The 10,773-nt window shown below is 39.5% G+C and overlaps 1 protein-coding gene across 1 annotated transcript; it reads right to left on the bottom strand.

Moving 5' to 3' along the window:
• Positions 1-3,310: 3,310 nt before the first annotated feature.
• On the bottom strand, positions 3,311-6,275 carry LOC138030620 (uncharacterized). Its single transcript, XM_068878508.1, has 3 exons — positions 6,021-6,275; positions 4,522-5,727; positions 3,311-3,400 (listed from the first exon to the last, which is right to left on the bottom strand). Exons 1-3 carry the CDS (start codon positions 6,273-6,275, stop codon positions 3,311-3,313), a joined length of 1,551 nt encoding a protein of 516 aa, XP_068734609.1.
• Between the last annotated feature and the right edge of the window lie 4,498 nt (positions 6,276-10,773).

The following is a 10,773-nucleotide window of genomic DNA, read 5'->3' as shown; positions in this document are numbered from 1 at the left end:
TTATTATCATTATCATTATCATTATCATTATCATTATCATTATTAATTTATTTTTTATTTTTATTTTATTATTATTGTTATTATTATTTTTTGCAACGGAATATGATGTTTTCACAACTACAGGTATACCAATAGCCATGTCCGAGTTGCTACATGCGTCAGCTTCAACGCGTGTCCTGGTGCACAACCATTCAAATGGAAATGAGTTGCGTATTCTTATGCAAATCAAACTCATTTCCCTTACAATAGTTGAGCACCAAGACTCATTTCGAAACCGAGACAAACAGCAACTCGGAAATGGCCCATTAAGTTCCACTAAACCCCCCCCCCCCCTCCCCCTAAACTTCCAACAGCTTTTCATCCTTTATAATCTTGTTCATTTGTATCTAACTGTCCTTTCAGACTAAATCATTTTGTCGCAGTCATGGAAGCCTGGTGCTAATCAACTATTGACCAACTTCGCCATACCCGCTGCGAATCATTTCTTAGTGCCACGGAATTTTCTCTTTCGCGAAGTTTTCTTTCAAATATTAGCTTAGATTGTCGTCTTGTTATAGAATTTCATAAGCTTTTAGTGTCAACCAGTACTTAGTATTAATTAAGGTCATATTGTAAGTAAGCTTATTTTTGCTTTAGGCCAAGTTCAAATGTCGAACTTTTCATGTACCGAACTTAAATCCCAGTTTGGGTCGACCCAAATAGTAAAGTTCACAGGGTTGATTCAGACGTCGAACGTATCACTAATCACGATGTACAATGCTTACCAGTCCGCTTTCTTGAAAGAGAGGAATTGTGGGAGGCAATAATAAATTATAAAAATTCATGCATTTTATTCGGCACATGAGAAGATCGACGTTTGAATGGAAGTCGTCCCACAGTCGATTTTCCCATGTAGGCCACTCCAACTTAATTCTTGCGTCAACCCAAATTAGATGTGTCGAACTCAGTATTGATTCAAACGTCGATCTTTTCATGTACTTTATTGAATAAATTAGGTTCGTTACATTTGAGTATATGAAAAGTTGGACGTTTGAACTGGGCCTTAGTGTTCATTCTGTGTAGTTTATAAAAAAAAAAAAAATAGTGTCTCTAATAATTCCTTTCTTCTTTTTACCATTTCGTTTATTGTTTTGTCGTAGTAACTACAATTGTTAATTTTCGTTATTCTAGTGAAGACCTATATATAGCTTTCATAACCAAGTCATCACATATTGTATTGAGGTCAATGCTTGGTTTCACTGTGTCATTCACAATGTAACTTGATTGTGAATAGTGTTTCAATCATATGAGCAGTATTCCACCGAGTAATTAATAGGTTCTTGGGAAATACCTGGTGGCAAAAAAAGCTTAATTAAGCTTGTCAAAACATGTCACGAGTGTCAATTTGTGTGCAAGTATACATGTTATAGCATAAGTAACCTTCGGAAACGACCGATGGCTGGTTGGTTGAAGTTAGCAACGAAAGAGAAGAGAATGAACAAAATGATATAATATGTAGATTTAGCCTAGCCTAAAAGTGGAGCTCCCTGGTTATTTATTCTTACTGCCTGTAGGGTTTATGAAAATAAAAGGTTTCGAATTGTCCGCGTTTTGATGTTTCCGGTTGCTGCTTTAATAATTAAATCATTTTCTTTGCTTTCTTCTATGGAAATATTCATTGCCTAACAGTAACTAGTGAATTCCACGTTAAATTGTACGCTAAAAACCGATATCGCATGAATCACCAAGCGATGAGTGCGACATCGGTTTTTCCAAAGAAATTTACTTTGCAATTCGCCAGTTTAACAATAATTTTTTCTTGAACCGCATGAGTTTTAATAAAAGAAAACAAGCACACCCTCAGCGAGCGAATGTAAAAGGAAAAAAAGCCATTTCAGAGTCAACTGTCAATAGCCAGCGAATAGGAATCACGCTAAAATTAGAAGCCATAACAACAACTTTGTCAGTTCAAGGTCAAAGACGAGTTTTACTGATGTACTTGATTCCACTTTATCTCTGAAAACGAGATCATTCACATTTTCTGATGTATTTCATTGAAACACGCCAGGTTGACTTGAAACAAGAATCGGCAAAATAAGGCAATGCAACCAAGAAAGGACGAACTTCAAACACGATCTGCTCCAACACTTAAATAACGTTTGGGTGCTTTAAACAATCTCCTGAAAACACAAGCTGGTGAGATTTCCCTCTAATTTTACGAGAACTCATTACGAATACGTGTTTATAACATAAGGGCAAAATTTTCTTTTCACTGCCGAGGCACAACGAAAACCAGTTGGGCAAACGGATTAAAAAATACTCAAGTTGTTCGATCGCGCGCATTTTAGAGGAAAACAAACAAACAAACAAACAAACAAACAAATCAACTTTTCCTTTATGTCCACAGAGTACAGATGATTGTTTTTTTACTTCCAGTTGACAATAAAAATTCAATTTTCAATCCTGAACAAAGGAAGAACCGATTCAAACACTTTACATTACGCATCCGTAAAAATAACAAGCGATTTATTGCCCAAGGAAAGAATTTGTGGAGTAACTTCTTCCGCTTAGTATGCGCTGTTACTGGTATTCTGTTTTGTCGTTGTCATTCTCTTTCGCTCTCCATTCTTTTATGTTCTAGACATAGGTCCTCCAGGCATCATGTAGCCTTACCAGAGCTTCTTAAGATATGCCAAAAAATTGCAATACAGAGAAAAAAGCAGCTCTAAGCAAATTAAAAACAAACCCTTACCTTTCAGTTTACATCCCGCTAATGCTTCACTTGAATAACTGCGTAGCCACCAGTGTGGACCACAGCTATCATGATATGTGGAACTGGATTGAAACCAGCTAAAAATGCCGTTTCGTTGATGTAGTATGGCGGTGTAGCCGCATCGAGCCACATAAAGCGCGCAAAAAAATGTGCCTCGCTTATGTTCGTGAGTTAACCTCGGTTGAGCCTGCAATCTAATCGGAAACCAGTGTCTGGTCAGCGGTTAATTAAAAAAAAAAAGCTGACCTCGGTGAGCTTTAAGCTTTAGCCCGCGATGTGGTCAAGTGATACTGGTCAGCGGATACCTTATTTTGACAGGTGTCAATTGATCAAAAGATGGATGTCCAATATCACATTGGCATACATAGAGGGGTGGACGTACGGACCTACGTTCGTGTGTACGGACGCTTGATGACGTCATGGCTATAAAACCAAGATTTCTCGCATCGATGGGTTACCATATTTTCTTAACAATGGTGCTCCAAGCGTGCGCGATCGGCGGGCGGATATGAAATCAAGTAAGGCTATGATCCTTGCAGAATTTCTTAGCAACGATCCTCACAGCATCAAAGACTCCAAGGACATTGGGCTTTCGGTCACATATTCTAGATTGAGTTTCACGGTGGTTTCAAGACTTCTGTAATGGCCCTGTGGTAGACAGCCACAGTTCAATGAAACGTTGCGTACTGAAGAAAACCGTGATTTATATATACAAAAACTATATTACTGAGAGATGCCGCCGAATCGAAATGCACCAATCGTCTCTCAATTCAGTGAAAAAAAAAAAAAAAGTGATAAACCAAACATTGTTATTGGTCAATGAGCAAAAGAGGTCAGAGATAGCCAATTAAATGTAAGCCCCGAATGGCGCAATTTGTGCGTGATACACGTGCGTTGCTTCTGCTTTATATACATCATGAATTTTTTCATGTATATTATTAATAAGTAATCACATGATTTTTCTTGGCAATTTGGAATAAATGAGCACTAGTTATCTGTTTGGAAAGACTACGAATTACACTCGGCCTACGGGCTCGTGCAATTTTGTTCGCCTTTGAAAAGCTTTACTCTTACTTATTATTCCAACTTGCACTCGAAATCATGCGATTACCTATACAAACAGCATGTAATTTTAGAAGCGTTGGAACTAGACTAAGCGTTAGAGTATTCATTGCAAGCGTAAAAGTGAGTTACCAGCTGGACTTTAAAATCGTTGAATCATGGGATAGATCTCGAGATAGACCAAAAGTTATTTATTTAAATAAATGAGGGAAGTTCGTCAGTAAATATCATTGTTGATATTTTGTGCTCATGAGAATAAAATTAAGATTCATGATAACAACAATAATAATGCATAGAGGTTCCCCAATAAATTCTGTGGCACAGATTCACAGCCACCTTTAAAATTTTCCATTATGAAGGTGGCTCACTATAAATTCACCCCAGAGAAATCCTTTTTTTCATCTTAGCCTGTTAATCACTTTCCTTCGGAGCGCGCGCTCCGCTTTAAACCAAATCTGAGTGGTCCACACTGGGACAATGATTACACCGCGTGATTGATCCTGTTCTGTCTTCTGTAAAACCCTGTTGATTATAGGTGGGGGGGGGGGGGGGGGGGAACCACAAAAATTGTGCTCCGTCCAGCTGATAGAGAAAGCATCAATTGCAAAAGCTTGGGGATCTGGTTTCCATGAGACAAAGGGTCTCAACTGGAAATTCAGTCTTGAGGCAAAAATATCTATGGAAGGTATGCCCCAGAATGCAGATACCCTCTTAAAAATTGCTGGATCAAGTTTCCAATCTGTGTCATGGAAGGTGTGCCTCGACTCATTATCAGCTAAAACATTAAGTTTTCCTGGGATGTGTGTTGCAGTAATCCATAAATTCCTTTCGATACACCACAACCACAACTTCCTGGTTAGTTGATTGCATTGAATAGTTCTACCAACCGTGATGTCAATACATGAAATTGCGGTTGTATTGTCTATCATTGCTTTGATATGACAGTCTCTCAGACTAGAACAGAAAGTTTGAAGTGTGAGAAAACAAGCCAAAATCTCAAGATAATTAATGTGGTTGGTCTGTTCTTCCTCTGAAAAAAGACCCCCAGTGGAGACATCATTCAGTACACCACCCCAGCCAGACAAAGCTGCATCATAGTAAATAGTGACACTAAGACTACCATGAGATACCAGATTGACAGTGATGTGTGTGTGTGTAATCCACCACTGCAGGTCAGACTTTGATGTCTCTGAAAGGGTCATCAGCGCATTGAAATCGCCTTTGCTAGCTCTCAAGGCCATAACTTTGTCGAGTTCTAACTGCCTATTAAAAAGTGGTCCAAGCATGACACCAGGAAAACTAGCCACCATTAAACCGACTGGTTCTGCAACTTCCCTAACTGAGGGTGATTGCTTTGCAAAGACTGTTGTGGCTTTTGTGACTAACTTTGTAGCTTTCTCGGGTGTCAGAGCAACAGTCAAGGTGACGGAATTCAAAACAAATCCTAGAAAGGTGATAACCTCTTTTGGTTTAAAAACAGATTTCTCATGGTTTAAAATGAAACCAAGATCTGTGAAAAGCTTGGTGGTGACAGCAACATTAGTGCTACAGTCTGAAAAAAGTGCCTCCCTGAAGATAGGAGTCATCAATGTAGCCCACATTTTCAAATCCTTGGGAACGCAGCGTTGCATAAATTGGTTTAAGGATTTTTGTAAATATTCTAGGTGCACAACGTAAACCATTTGGAAGGCAGGTAAATTGAAAAAGCTGATGTTTCCAAATCTCAAGTATTTCCTGTGATTTTTGTTGACTGAGACCGAATAATAGGCATCCTTTAAATCAATGAACGCCATGAAACAGTTTGGGGTCATAAGAGTGATGGCATTCCTAAGATTCTCCATTTTAAAATGGTGATATTCTACCGACTCATTCAGTTGTTTGAGGTTCAGAATAAGCCGATAGGAGCCATCTTTCTTCGGACGTATGAAAATGTTGCAAATGTACTCTCCATTTGAGTGTGTGGCTCTCTCAATGACCCCCCTCTCAAGAAAACAGGCAATCTGCTCATCAATAATCTTATCTCCAATGGATTAAATTTGTACTGGTTTGGTACAAAATGTTGAGAGAGTTTTGTAATAACGTCAATTGTGACCCCTCTAATAGCATCAAGGATCCTTTGATCTGAAGTGATGGTGTGCCATTTGTGAACATAATTTTTCAATCTACCTGCCATGCATGGAATAGATGGAGAAAAAGGGAGGCTCACCTGGCTTCCCAATTGAGCTACTTTGTGTGCTCTGCTTGAGCTGCTTTGTTGACGGTCCGGATAAGCACATGGTTTGCTAGTAGCAGAAGTTCTCGGCAACGTGGCCTTTTGTTTTGAACTGCTCCCTGAAGAAACCCGTGGTTTGGGCGCCGTTTTCTCGCTCTGCGGCTTGCCCAGTGGGTCAAGCGACTCTGCAGAGAGTAAATCCTCCGAAACTTCCCGACGGCATGCGTCCTCGTCGATGTGGTTCGGCATTGTGAACTGTTAATCCAGAAAACACTGGGAAAAACCTTGGTTTACGAGAGCCTCGTAAAAACAAGGTCAGTTCTTGTGCTTTTTAAGCGTCGATGAAAGAAAAAATCCGACTTTTTCTGATATTTTGAAGAGATAAATTCGAATACGTTTTCTCTCGAAGTGGGAAATGGACGTGCATTGACTTCTGGGATTGGATAATGCAATCTCAAGGGATCCCTACACTGAGAATGATGGGATAGAATCATCTTTTTGTGCTGTATTATCTCACTCAAGAGAATGCCTTCGTGAACGTTGTTGATCTGTCTTTTCACAGTGGTGTGTTTATGCTTATCACTGTTTGTGTTGATCCAAAGTAACGTATAGATCGTTACACTGCATTCCAGTCTTTGGTGTTAAATGTTTATCACTGTTTTAGTATATACTAAAACAGCTAATCACCTCATTGTTGGTGGCTAGTAGTGGATATCCATAGCTAGCCACTTATATATATTTGTCAATTTCTTGGGCTTTCCGGGGCCGGGAAACACCTGGATTCGCCTCTTTTGTCGTTCAGTCACAAATCGCGCAATTGTAAAGTGCATGAGCAAAGTCAACCAAAGCGCACAAGTGGCATTGTTGTAATTTGTATGGCGTATGCGGGAAGTTAAAGCCAACGTTCATTCGTGACATTTAAAGAAAACGACGTCGTTCAAAGTAAAACAGGAAAACTCGATTTTATCAAACGTATTGATAAAGGTCGAATCACCGCCGTGAACGATTTGGAAACCTTACGTTTCGAGCTTTAGCTCTTCGTCAGAACAAAAACAGGAATTGTGGGTGTTGTTGGTTTTTATGCGGGTGTGGAGGAGCTTTGCCATTGGTGGAAATATGGTAACATTCCTTGATTCCATGAGGATAGAGTGTACCTAGTTGAAAGATTAATTTTTATTCCAGATTTTTGCGGCTTTCTGCGTTCCCGTGGTGTAATTAAGGATAGGCCGCAAATTGTCATGTTGTGGTGGGAGTGATTAGGAAGATTGAAATGGCGCGCAACTGGTTTTGATGCATCATTTTTTATCTACATCTCGAAGGTGTCCGCAAAAGCGGTCCGCCAATCTTCTCGCTGTTGTAGGTCTTCTTACGTAGTGTCCAGGTTATTTAGTAGATGGCATTTTCGTAGATGCATGTAAATTAGTCAGTGATTTTAACGAATTCGGTACTGAGACCATAGCCATGTTAGAAATAAAATGGCAAGTTTTCCATCATGTGCGTGTACATTTAAAAGTTACCGGTTGGTTGTTAGACTTAAATGCGCTCCTAACTAGAATGTTGCCTATGTTTTTGTCGCGTTTGAATGAAATAAGTGGTGTTAGAGGAAATATAGGTATGTAAAAAAAAATGTCATTCTCAAAAACTTCAAGATTAACCGCAATGATCCAGAAATTAATCATATATTTCCTCTGACACCACTTATTTTAGTACTGTTTTAGTACTCTCCCACCGACGCAGTACTATAGCTTATATAGAAACCAGAAATGTGTCGTTGAAAGTAAACATATGGTGTGTAATACGCTCAACCACACACAAATGCAAGCACCGATCGGGGTACACCTGCACTAAAAGATGTCATGCGCTATCGGAACGGATCGGTCTGTGCACTTTACGAGAAATCGCTTTACGAAGCGAACACTTATGAGTGAACATAATAAAAAACCATGCTATGTCAATGGAGCTATCAAAGGTAAATATAACAGAGAATCTGCCTAATTCTCATGGTAAATTTAGACGTGATGGTTAAGAATAACAAAAAATTGAACTTTGGAACGTCTGAGAAACAAGAGCAAAAAGGTGAGAGAATTTGCCTACGGACGCTGAATCCAGGAAAACGTAGAATTATTAACTAAAGTAGTAAATAACACTTATCACGCAATCAGCATGTAATTGATATGGTCAATATTTTTCCCAGTCAAGTTACCGGGGTCTCTACTGGCTCACTGCCGCATAGCTACAATGTTAAGTTGCACTTCCGATCGGATCATTTGACTGAATCGGTTTAACATTGGACAACGGCTGGACCAACACTCGGGGTCTTAAAATAGCTAAACAGAAAGGCCTACGTTTGTGATTTCATCTGCAAATGAATTGACGGACAAAGGCCATGAACCATAGGCCTCTTTTGTATGCAGTCACCCCTCCCCTGAGAGAAGGGGGGGGGGGGGGCTGGTTGTACCTCGTAGTCGTAGGCCATAAAAGAACTTACGCACTGAAAGACTAGTGTTAGGGTCAGGAGCCAATATTGGGGTTGATTTATCATGAACGGAATATGCTCTGTGAGAGTTTTTGTATCAGATTTTTATCACTCATTTGACATAATTCTTGGCTCCCGCCTTCAAATCGGTTTTTGTTTTGGTAGAATTGTCAAATATGCGACCCCTCAAAACAGTTGCCTAATTTAGTACAGCCTTCAGTTTTGGGCTTCACACCGAGAAGGTATCAAACCCAAATCATTTGCACTATTCGTACTTTTCCTTATTCCAAAAATTCTCATAACAAATTCGATTATGTTACGACGGCATCGTCTTCCTCCTGTCGGAAGTTTGCGTGACCTGTTCTGGATGAAGGCTCGTGTATGTGATACACCCTTGTCTCACCAACAATGCATGCGATGAGTAGAAGAAAAGTTGTGTACGTTTTTCTTCCTTTTTCCTTCCTGTTCATTAGAATTTGGCCTGATTTTACCAGTAAGGAACCATGCGAAAGTCGTTTGCTGGTGTCATTCATTTTGATGGAAAGAGTACTTTGCATATCTCCGGTATTTTTGTGGCAGTGCACTGTAAGTGTAATACACACTATGTCACCGGGTTGTAAGAAGAGCGTCAGAGTGTAAGTCCGTGGTGGCAATAAGCCCGCGTGCATAAATTGCGAAAATAAACAGGTCTGTTGGAAGCGTGCTTGATGATCCCTAAATCGGCAAGAATTTGTGAAGGTAATGAATAATAATAAAGCAGCCTCTATTTCCAAAACTTTGGAATTACCTGGTGATAAATAATCTCGTCTAGGAGTGTGAATTTTTGACTTTCCAGTAACAATGGTCAACCTCAAGAGTTGGACTATTGTGATCTTTGTGTTGAATTTGCACATTTGTTGTCGAATGTTATAGCACTTAAAAGACAAAATACTAACTAAAACAGAAACTCAGTGTCTTGCCGTCATTTTGTCACAGATCTAGATGTATCCTTTATCATGCTTCGCTTCGAGAGTTGCTGGTAACACGCAACGTAACTTTATCACAGACGGCTGCTGAAATCGATGTCACTTTCGATTTTGCGATTTCATCGATTTACTTGTCCAGCCAAAAGAACTATAGAAAATTTGAAAGTAGCAAAAACCTCCAAAAATGTTTTATACTGATGGTAACCTTTTATATTCGCGGCACAAAATTCATGTTGTTCTCATGTCGCATATTTTGTTGCTGTTAACATTTTTTTTTAATTCTCGATCGACACCTCCTTCTGCTCTTCCTAAAAACTGTGTATCCATATTTATTTATCTTTGCATAAAGGAGGCTAAAAAAATCTGTACCTTCCTTAGTTCGTATTCTTGAACGTTAAAATAGAATTTTCGGTGCCATGTTTCTGCCAAAAGTTCGTATATTTTGAGGTCTCCCATCCAGGTACTAACCCCGCCAGATAGGGGATAACCTTAATGAACTTTTGTCGTGGAAAGCTGTGATAAGCTCAGAGTATACACTTAGACTTGCTGTGAAAAAGAAGTTGAAGGGAACTTCATGTCAGCCTCGAGGTCCATGTTTCTCGATTCTCTTTTATTTCAATCTTTCTTTCTTTCTTTCTTTCACATGTCTTCTCACGGGGTTATATTTACCTGAGACATTTACCATGGCACTATAATGATTTACGATACCATTAAAATATCGTGTACTATTAGAGCTACATGTCACGCAGCGACAACTTGAATCTTCTGGAAAACAAAACGCAGCTCAGTTGACAATTTCATTGTGTCAAGTTACTGCAATACCACACATACGCAATGCCTGCCTATTTTTTGACATTGTCATCGTCCTAGGAGAGGAACCGAGCACCGGTGGCTCAGTTGGTTGAGCACCGGGCTGCCACGCGGGAGGTCGTGAGTTCGACTCCGGCTGGACAAACATTCAGGGTCTTAAAACAACTGAGGAGAAAGTGCTACCTTTGTAATTGCATCCGCAAATGGTTAGATTTTCAAGTCGTCTTGGGTAAGGACTATAAACCATATTACAAATATCTCCCATGTTTATCAGTTCAATGTGAGACATTTCCGGTGTTGTGGTTTTCCTCTGTGAGTGTATGGGTGGGTGGGTATAGCAGGTCCACATCAGCTGAATACCTGCCAAAACTTCATATATATATATACACCCGTTTTCAAAAACGTTGGAAGTTCAAAGTATATATGATATATATATATGTCTTTTGTTTTCTCATCAGAAAGGTGAGACACGAACCATGTGTATTTCACGCTGAAG

This window comes from Montipora capricornis, chromosome 13, assembly GCF_036669925.1.
Source record: "Montipora capricornis isolate CH-2021 chromosome 13, ASM3666992v2, whole genome shotgun sequence".
In the NCBI taxonomy this organism is placed as follows: domain Eukaryota; kingdom Metazoa; phylum Cnidaria; class Anthozoa; order Scleractinia; family Acroporidae; genus Montipora; species Montipora capricornis.
The sequence above is the reverse complement of the archived record's forward strand: the minus strand, read 5'-3'. Positions and strand labels throughout refer to the sequence as shown.